At 40.7% G+C, this 11,164-nt stretch overlaps 1 protein-coding gene across 1 annotated transcript; it reads right to left on the reverse strand.

Annotated features, from left to right (window-relative positions):
• Positions 1–331: 331 nt before the first annotated feature.
• On the reverse strand, positions 332–1,355 carry LOC138834222 (olfactory receptor 4B13-like). The gene has a single exon (XM_070032969.1). The coding sequence runs from the start codon at positions 1,353–1,355 to the stop codon at positions 417–419; it is 939 nt and encodes a 312-aa protein (XP_069889070.1). The 3' UTR covers positions 332–416.
• Positions 1,356–11,164: the final 9,809 nt, after the last annotated feature.

The raw sequence follows: 11,164 nt of genomic DNA on the forward strand, positions 1-11,164 counted from the left end.
TATACCAATTATCCTGATGTGTTCATTGAACATTTAACATGTCTTGAATTGTCCCACTACAACCCACATGTGTGTAAAATTACTATGGAGAGAATGAAACAGAGAAGGACAAAGGAATTCTTAACATTTAAAACATTTTCCAAACACTCTCCCTGCCACGTGCACTTGGTAGGGACCTTCTTCTGGTTGCCCAAATCTATGCTATTGTGGGCATCCTTGACTAATCAAGTTCCATAAGGTCAAATGAGAATATCAACCCCAGTCCTTGGAAGAATAGACCAGAATACCCAAGAGTGCGGACACTAAAGAGAATCACGACCATAGTGTCATCAAGTCCTTACATCTGTTGTGACCACTGTTGCAAATCCCACCCCCAAAAAAGCAAAGAACACACAACAATCAGATCTCCATCAACATCACTTTCCCACACCTCTGCCCTTTTTGCACCACAACTTCCTAATGGCATTTATCACCTCGGCGTTTCTGAGTGTGTAGATGATGGGGTTCAGCATGGGGGTGATGACAGTGTAGAACACGGCCACCAGTTTGTCCCCAGTGAAGTTGGAGTCAGGCCTCATGTAGATGAAGGTGGCGGGCACAAAGAACAAGACCACCACGGTGATGTGAGAGGCGCAGGTGGAGAGGGCCTTGCGCCTCCCCTCTGCAGAATGCTTCCTCAGATGGACCAGGATGACCACATAGGAGGACACCAAGATGAGGAGGGAGAGGATGGAGATTAACCCACTGTTGACTAAGACAATAACTCCCTCCACAAAGGTGTCGGTGCAGGCCAGCTTGAATAAAGGATGCAGGTCACAGAAGTAGTGGTCAATCACATTGGGACCACAGAAGGGCAGGGGAAGGGTGATGAAAATCTGAATTATAGAGTGGACAAAGCCCCCCAGCCAAGAACCAGCCACCAGCAGGTGGCACAGTGGACGGCTCATGATGTTCATGTAATGAAGAGGTCTGCAGATGGCCACATAGCGATCATAGGCCATCACCACCAGCAACAGGTTCTCAGCCACAGCAAAGAAGTGGAGGAAGAATATCTGAGCCAGACAGCCCTTCATGGAGATGGTTTTGATCTTGGCAAGGAAGTCACTGATAAATTTAGGGATGACAGAAGAGGAGTAACAGATCTCCACCATGGACAGGTAGCTGAGGAAGAAGTACATGGGGGAACACAGACTCTTGCTGAAGCTGAATGTCAGGACAATGACGCCATTGCCCAGCACCGTGGCCAGGTACACGCAGAGGAAGAACACAAAGCACACTCTCTGCACCTCTGGATCCTGGAAGAGGCCGGTGAAAATGAGCTCAGTCACGTTATTTACAGTGGCTCTGGGTTCCATTCGGAGAAGATGGATCTCTGGAATAGCCCTGAGACAAATCAAACAGGCAACACTGATCTTTCATTTCTCACTAGCCCCTTGATGCATGTTAGTGGCTGGTTTATTGGCAGGCTCATAGAGTATTTTATTTGTTTGGTATCCCATTTCATGGGAAGTCATTGTCAGGTAACCTCATGAAAACATCACGATTCCCCAAAATACAAATGAGGAAACGGAGACTCACAGAAGCTGTGAATTTACCAGCCACCCGGAATTAGAACCAACCCATTTATAGAATTTATACTGGTTCTTGTTTATAAAATTTTATTTCAGATAAATGATACTGAAAACAATAGTTTTCTTCATTAATAGCCATTTATATGAACTACTAATAATTCTCTCATTCTCAGTGTTTTCTGAAGAAGCTGTTGCACTAAAAGGCTTTTTTTCCTGAAAATTGTCTCCCTGTCTCAATCCCTCAAATACATAAATCTCATTGAAGCTGGCACCCTTTCTGAAGAGAACATTTGCTATTTTCTTTTGTAAAGATGACATTCTTCTTAATTCAATCAGACTTAATTCTATGGTTTTTACACCATGCTATTGCTTCATAAAATTTGAAATATTTTGAGAATATTTGACACCTGGGATTGACATGAAAATAGTGGAAATTGTTCAGGATGTACTCATGATCTAACAATAGTTAATATATAATGTGGTAATATAACATATGTTATATATAATATATGCTGTATATTATGTTTATATATTAACCCTTTTGTATTACTACTTATACCAGTTAATGTATTCATACAATATATATTAATAAAATACATGGAGCTTTATCATGTTGCTTGTTTCAGACTTTGCTTGTTTCTGGCTCTGTTTGCACCCCTCTCACTACCAAACTTTACTGTCAAAAGGAGCCTTTGAAATAAAGGTAGGGTGTAGCTCAGGGTGCAGGACTTTCGTACATGTGGCAGGCCTTGCCTTCTACCCCCAACAGTGCAAACACATAAACGACGTGGTCGTATCTCTTATTCCTCTTGTTTTTCCTTTCTCCACTGGCGCCCCCATCTTATAAACAGATGGACTGTGGCCCAGTCCCTCTCATAGTGAAAATCTGAAGAGAGATCCATGATGAAAGTCTAAGGGAATCCTCAGTAAGGTTCCAGGTGAAACAGGAGAGGGAACAGGGGACTGCTTGGGGTACAAGGAGGTTCACTAAATGGGGCGAGGGAGCAAGAGAATGGAACCATGTTCAACAGACTCCAAAGCTTCCTGAGGAAGGAACCAGATTCCAATGACCAGATTCCAGCCACAGGTGCTGCTGCCCTCGGTCCTGCTGTGGGCCACACCGTGGTAAAAGCAGCTATCTCAGCACCTCAACTGGTCCCTACCTCTTGCAGGTTATTAGCCAGCACATGAGGAACTTGAGCTTCAGACAGGACTGGCATCTTTCCCAAAGAAATCAAGGGTTGAGCCCATGCTGGAAATCCCATTACCTGGGATGGCGGAGGGGTGGGGAGTGTCCATACCTCAGGTAAAGCAGAAAGGAGTTAACCATTGATCCACTACTTTGCAGAAATGGCATAGAGACCCGTGGCTAAGGCCAATCTTGTCACTATTTCTTGTCTGCGGATAACAGACAGAAGAGGAAATTCCCATGTTAGGGGAATATTTCAGCCCCACCCCCTCAGAAGCATCCGAGACCAAGAAACCTGTGGGAAGCTGAGCAGAATGTGGGAGACGGTGCTCTGATGTTCTTCCTCTCCCCCCTCCACCTTGGCAGAAATCTGGAATCCCTGGAATCCCAGGTGCAGATGCTGAAAACAGCGGTAGAATCTGCCATTATCTCCCTGACTGGACTTCTCCTCAGCAGGTCCCAGAGCACAACCACCATGGTGTCCCTCCGTCCCTCACACTGATACCCTGAAGCCAGCTCTAACCCAGGCCTCTCTCCTCTGCTGCTCACACCTGTGCCACATTAAGATGACACGGTTGATGCAAAGTTAGATGTGACACATCTCTTCTCAGTCTTTAGCTAAGATGAAGTATAGATTTGAGATAAAATATATAAAGCACTTCACGAGGTTGTCTAGATAATATAAAGCCGTCTGTAAATAGTACTTAGTATTGGTTCAAACTTTGTAATTTCAGGGAAAAAAAGAAACCTGAACCAGGTGAATTTCATGCATGCTAGTTGGAGTAGTGCTTTACCACTTGAGCCACACCTCCAACCCTTTTGTTTTTATTTTGTTTGAGTTAGGGGCTTCCTAACTTTGCGTAGGGTCACTTGAAAGTTATGACCCTTTGGCCTCAGCTTTCAGAGTAGCTGGGAGCCACTCAGAGTAGTAGTGAGCCACTCAGCTCTAGCTGCCTCATATCTGATTACATTTCTTTCTACTCTCTTCCTTAAGACAAAGAAAGTTCATGGATAACAAATCATCTCCCCTTCCCAATAAAACCTACACCCAAGCTCATGAGTTACATAAGGTAATCTCTGGATTGCAGGTACAAGCCTGGAAAGATGAAGATGGTGTAGACACTGGCCAGGTAGAATGTTAGCCTGTCACAGACAGCCCCATGTTTAGACATCTGACGAGAACCAAACACTGAGTGACAGAGGAGACGGCGTGGAAGCCCCACTGCTCCGAGCTCAGGCTCCAGTCGAAGGCCTCCCTGCCTCCACCCACCCAGACCATAGGATGCACTCAGCTTTATCCAGGCTTCTCATTTCTACAAAGTAAAAAGAGGAAAAAACTGAGCTTCTGGAGGGAGAAGCCAAGGTCACAGAGCAATTTGGAACCTCTAACCCAACCTCGTTAACCTGAGAGGTCACCTAGCTAAGGCACTGCGTGGCTGCCTTGGAGAATACTCACTCAGAGAGTTGAACGTGAAGATTCTTCTTTGCTCACCATGCACCTGGCCTCTGCCTGGAAGGCAGCACTGAGCCAGCTAATGTGTGTGGGCTCAGCTAGAGCACCAGGTGAAATCAAGATGTTAGTGTAGAAAGGAATGTGTCACCCCTCGCCTAACCTCTTCAGCTGATAGAGGATGCATCTAAAGACTGGAAAGTTCATTGGGCTTCTCAAAGTCAAGCAGCTGGTCTCTGATCAAGAAGCCCGGGAGCCAAATCAGCACTATTTTCACCATACTGGGATCCAGTGTCAGTGGCTTGGATTTTGAGACTTTTATTGCCAATGAATAAGTTAAATTTTGCCTCCTTCCACACAATAAACTTCTCTGGGTCTTGTGATCCTTTATAGGCTAAATAGCTTATGGTGGTGCAGATAAATCACAACGGGAAGGATTTAGGAAATCAGCCCCACTGGCCAAGCTAAAATAGCTACAGGAAGCAATAACCAATGAAGGGGTTTTTTGTTGTTGTTGTTGTTGTAGTTTTTTAGTATAGAAAACCCTCCCACAAGAACAGTGAGAATTGTTGTCCAATACTGAGATGCTTGCACCATTTAAAATAAATTGGGCCATGGACTGCCACAGGAGACCTCATTCCCCTCGGAGTTTCTTTTCTCTAGTGGGAAACATTGCAAAAAAACTGAGTTAGGGAAAGATTCAAAATGCGTTTCCATTAATCCTGTTAGAGACCTTTGAGAAATTCTAAATATCCAGCAAATATGCCCAGGGAGAAGAGTGGCAAGCCATCAGATTAAAAGAACTCTTTGCCATCTATTCTATAAGTTACCTTAGAAAGATGAATGGACCAAGAAAATGGAATTCTATGCTTCTAAAAGAATAATACCACCCCATTTGTAAGGAAATGGAAAGACTTGGGAAAAAATCATATTAAGTGAAGCCAGACCCAAAGAAACATAGGTCCCATGGTTTCCCTTATTTGCAATAATTAGTATACGCCTAGGATAATCTAAGCAGATGAGCAGAAAAGGTCAATAGCTATGTACATATGACCCTATAAGATAATGCTAAGCAAAATGAACTCCAAGACATGGACACAAGAGGTTTTTCTTTATTGTTACTGTTTTTAAAGTATTCTGTGATTTTTTTTATTTTGTATGTTCTTCCCCTATGGTATATCCCTTGTTGTCACTGTATTTGATTCTGGTACCCTGGTATTGTATATATGTTTATTTGAATTAGGGAAGGGAAGAGGAACAACAGAATGGTGAGACAAAGGATGAGGGGGAAACAATGCAACAGCGATATACACAAGACAATATGTTGGAAATGATCTGTACAACTTGGGGTGATTGGGGGAGGGAAAGTAGGAGAAAAATGAGGGAAGGAGTGACAAGTTTGACAAGAAATGTACTTATTACCTGACTTATGTAACTGTAACCCCTCTGTACATCACCTTGACGATAAAAAGAAATTGAGCTGAAGGGAAAAGAAAAGAAATGGTTTGCAGCACAGTTTGCAGTTCTACAAGGGATGAACAACAAGGCTAGGCTAGATCATTCTTCAAATCCTTCCTCTCACACTGACATTCTCTACTTCAGGATTACTTGAACTCTAATGTCTAAAGGTCCCATGGATGGTGATGATGATGATGATGATGATGATGATGATGATGATGATGATGATGATGATGGTACTGATGATGGCAGTGATAATGATGATAAGTGGTGGTAATGGTGATGATGATGATAATGAGTATAATGATGATGATAATGGTGATGATGATAATGACAGTGGTGATAATGTTTGTGATGATGATGATGGTGATAAATAGTAATGAGGATGGTGGTGGTGGATGGTGGTAAAAGAGGTGATTATGTTCATGATCACGATGATGGTGGTGGTGGTGAAGAAAACTACACATTCTTGAGTACCAACTATGTATCCATTTGCAGCTCTTCTCACTAATATTCATGACATTCCTAGACGGAAATTTTTCTTTTTGAGCATGTCATTTTGATTCTCCCAGCACCCACTTTTCTCTCCTCCTATCATAACCACATGATGCTGGCTTAGGACAGAAACCATCATCTTGGCTACAGATTGGAACAGGGATAGGAAGGAAGCCAACCAGTAAACAGAGATAGAGACATCAGAGAGATTACTGAATAGAGGCTTTCTAGGCAGACAACAGCAAAAGAAACAGAAAACTCTGTGTTGAATGTCAAGTGAGGCAGAAAGAGTCAGCACGGAAGCAGCCATTTTGTGACACAGAGTCATCGACTTCAGGAAATCTCTATGTGAGAACCAACTAGAGCAGTAAACATCACAATAAGAGGAAGTCAAGAAGAAACTGGTCATATCTACATGGAGCCTCAGCGTCTCTCTCCCTGGACCTGCCGTGTCTCTGGACTTCACATTTATGTGAGATAATATATTATATTAATATTGTAAACTCATGGTATATAATATTCTGTCAGGGGGAATCACAAAAAGTACTTTGAGTCAGGTGCTGATGGCTCATGCCTATAATCCCAGCTACTCAAGAGGCTGAGATCTGAGGATTGTAGGTTGAAGTCAATCTGGGTAATAAAGTACATAGGACTCTTAGCTCCAATAAGCCATCACCCCCCCAAAAAAAGTTAGAAGTGTTGTTCAAGGTGTAGAGCCCTAGCCTTAAGCAAAAAGAAGCTCAGAGACAGTGCCCAGGCCCTGAGTTCAAGCCCCAAAACACCAAAAAAGAATGAAAGAAAGAGAGAGAGAGAGAGAGAGAGAGAAAGAAAGAAAGAAAGAAAGAAAGAAAGAAAGAAAGAGAATGAAAGCGAGCGAGAAAGAAAGAAAGAAAGAAAGAAAGAAAGAAAGAAAGAAAGAAAGAAAGAAAGAAAGGAAGGAAGAAAGAAAGAGAAAGGAAGGAAGGAAGGAAGGAAGGAAGGAAGGAAGGAAGGAAGGAAGGAAGGAAGGAAGGACAGACTTTGGTATACAATATTATTATTTGCATTTACAGTTGAATTATCAGTCTGAGAAAAACCCACTGGTTATCCATTATTACATAATGTTGAGCTTATAGATAACTATCTTATCTGAACTACAAAAAAAGTGATATAAATGATACCAGAGAAATAGATCTACAGAAATCCAGAAGTAATGATGAATTTGAACACAAATAATGGAGTCACAAACACTGTGACTCTGTTATCTCAAGGAGTTATGCTGTAGGTATATGTGGAATTTGTATATCATTACTAGTTTCTAATTGTTTTTAATATCTATAATATTTGTGTTAAAATCCATCCTTACAGAATGGAATTTTTGCATTAACTATTTACTACTTGAATGACAAAATAATTTCATCCAACAATCCTTAAAATGTGAGTTTAATTTTCTTCAAATTGCACATCATCTTATTCTCCTGTGCTCTAGTTTCTAAAAGCTCAAAATTTTATTTCTTATACAATATTCTAATATTCATGGTGAATGAACTACCAGTACTATGAAATTAATTCAAAGGAAAAGGTAGATCCTACCAGATTTATCTTGTTACCAATTGGCTGGACCGAAACAACTATGAATATCTATTAAAAATGTATAGTAGCCCCCAAATATTTATGTCACAATCTACTGGCTACTTAGTGAGTTCTTTTTGATAAGCAACTGGCAGATATCCTGTCTTGTCAATATACTGTCTCTTCACTCCACTAATTATTTTCTTTGGTGTACACAAGCTTTCTAACTTAACACAATTCCATTTGACAATTCTTTCTTTTGTTTCCTGTGCTTTTAGAGACCTACCCAGGAAACCATTTTCTATAACTATGTCTTGAAGTGTTTTCCTTTAATAATTTCAGAGTTTCGATTCTTACATTAAGTTCTTTAATACATGTAAGTCGATTTTTGTCCAGAGTGAGAGAGGTGGTCAGTCTTCTACATATACATAACCCAGCTTTCCCAACCCAGTTTGTTGAACAGTCCATCCTTTTCCCCAGTGTACATTCAGAAATGATTTTAAAAATCAAGAAGATAAAATGAGAGTTGACTAAACTCAGAGGGAATTAAAAAAATTATATTCATATAAAGAGTAAAATATCATGAGGAAAACTTTCAAACTAAAGTTTACTAAACAGCATTAAAGCAAAGCAAATTACCATTTGAATAAAGTTAATGCAAATAAGGGAAACCATGGGGCCTATGTTTCTTTGGGCCTGGCTTACTTCACTTAATATAATTTTTTCCAAGTCTTTCCATTTCCTAACAAATGGGGCAATGTCATTCTTTCTGATGGAGGCATAGAATTCTATTGTGTATATACACCACATTTTCTTTACAGGTGGACCCATTGCAACAATGAGATGTACAAGTCATTATGTCGAAAACGAACTTTACAACTTTGGTGGGGGGGAAGGATTGGGTGGAGGGGCTGGGGAAGGATGGGAAGGGATGGGAAGGGGAAACAAAGGAGGAGGCTACAATGCTTGATAAGAAATGTACTCATTATCTTGCCCATGTAATTGTAACCCTCTGTACAGTATTTTCACAATTTAAAAAAAAAAAAAAAAAAAAGAAAGTTAAATACAATTTAAAAGAAAATAGGATCAGAAAATGAAAGATATCTAGTTTATATATATAATTGACATCACTGAAAAGAGAATATCCAAATAATGAAATGGAATCCACATTTTAAGCTACAATACAATTTTTAAAGAATCTGAAGCTATATGGTGGAAGGATCCACTGTACCAGAATCAACCTTGAGACAGTCTAGTAAAATTATCTTAAAATATATAAATAAATAAATATTTTATCCAGGCACCAGCAGCTCATACCTAATAATCCCAGCTACTCAGGAGGCTGAGATCTGAGGATTGCAATTCAATGAAATGCCTATGTGCCTCTTCATATTTATATAAAATTTATATTTATATTCATATTTATATAAAATACATACTGAAATGAACTCCAAGATAAGGAACAAAGGACTTTTTTTGTTTTTGTTTTTGACACATATGTCCTGTTTACCTTATATATGTTGTATTTACAGGAATGTCTTTGGGGAGGGTGAGAGGAGGGCACAGAACGTGAAGGGGAAAAGTATGGAAAAAAAGCAGCGGTGGAGCTCACTGGACACTGATGGAAGGGAACAAACTATTCAACTGGTGGGTGGAGACGGGAGGGAGGGGGTGGGAGAGAGTGAGGGAACAGAAGACACTGGATGAAAGGAAATATATCATTACCTGATTCATGTAATGGTAATCCCTTTCTATATCACCGCTATAATAACAATAAATTTTAAAAGATCAACACACAAAGGCTCAAGAGGTAGAATACCTGCCTAGCAAGTGCAAGGCCGTGTTCAAATCCCTTCCACAAAAACAAGTATGAAGTGATTTTTTTTTAAGGAACTAACCAGATAATAACACAAATTCACATGAAAAAATTATCATTAGAAGTGATTATATACAAAAATCATAAGAGTATGAGTAGATGTTTTTCCTCTTTTTTCTGTTAACTTGTTTATATTATTACTACTAATACTACTATTATTATTATCATTATTATTATTGCCAGTCCTGGTGCTAGAACTCAGCATCTGTGAGCTGTCTCTGAGCTTCTTTTTGCTCAAGGATAGCACTCTACCACTTGAGCCACAGCAACACTTTCGGCTTTTTCTGAGAAGTTTACTGGAGATCAGAATCTCACAGATTTTTCTGCCTGAGATGGCTTCAAACCTTGATCCTGGGATCTCAGCCTCCTGAGAACTAGGATTACAGGTGTGAGCCACCAATGCACAGATACAATTTTGATTTACTTATTTTTGTTGTTAGTGGGGAAAGATGCACTCTTACTTGATTCACTCTCTCTTGGTTTTTTTTTTTTTGTTTTTTTTTTTTTTTTTTTTTGCTGGCCTCTACCACTGGAGCCATACTTCCAGCCCAGATTTTTTTTTTTTTGATAGTAAATTGGAAATGAAGTCTTATAGACTTTTTTATAGACACTCCTAAGAGTGTCCTCTTTTGGTCTCACTATATGAGTATCTAGACTCCTGTATAATTTGTCACATGCCAGTGCATTTTAGATCTGACTTCCACATATCAGCTTGGCTTCCCTCACTACGATGATTTGTTCTAGTTCCACGTGTTGACCATTTGGTGAACAGGGTATTGCTTTCTGCCTGGGTTGGTCTGTGCTGTGATCCTCCTATGTGTGCTTCCCGGGGTCACTGGGATGACAAGTGTGATTTCCCAGATCCTGGGACGGCAGATGTGTTCAAACACACCATTTTTCACCATCAGCTTGGCACCAATACAAAGCCTTGATAATACCTCCTGCTGACATGGTAAGGGCCTTGGTACCTCAGATGTTTCTGTGGGGCAGAAACCCCTCTCCACCAAAACCTTTCTCCCTTCTCTAGGCACACAACAGATCTGCTTTCCCGGCACTCATGCAGGCCGGAGAGCATTAAACACTTGGTCTCCAACAGAATGCAAGGGAGGTGAGCCCTTTTCAAGGCTGAGCCTAGAAACCTCCCATAAACTCATCTACGTCCTTCCTCTCCCATGGCAGAGATGCCGTCAACACCAAGCTTTAGCCCCTGCTCCTAAGTGATGGTGTAGGGCACACCCCAACCTAACACTGTCCAGAACCTGACGTTGGCTAAACCTTCACGGTTTTCTGGACCCTCCACTAGCAAGGCCAAAACTAACTTACTGAACTTGCTACTTGAGTTGGATAACAGGGCAATAATTCGGCCTCCTTCTACAAAATGAAATGTGTGCATACTAATAACACAGCAATTTTCCTTCTGGTTACCTATCCTAAAGCAATGTTGCAAGTGAGCAAAGGCTAGATGTGCACAGAGAAAAGTACCATATTATTGCTTATAATGTCAGACACAGGTTGAAATGTATCCAAAAACATGTCCACCTACACACCATGGAACGTTGCCGAACCACAAGAGT

The sequence above is a fragment of the Dipodomys merriami genome, unplaced genomic scaffold (assembly GCF_024711535.1).
Source record: "Dipodomys merriami isolate MVZ:Mamm:240054 unplaced genomic scaffold, mDipMer1.0.p SCAF_21, whole genome shotgun sequence".
Taxonomy (NCBI): Eukaryota; Metazoa; Chordata; class Mammalia; order Rodentia; family Heteromyidae; genus Dipodomys; species Dipodomys merriami.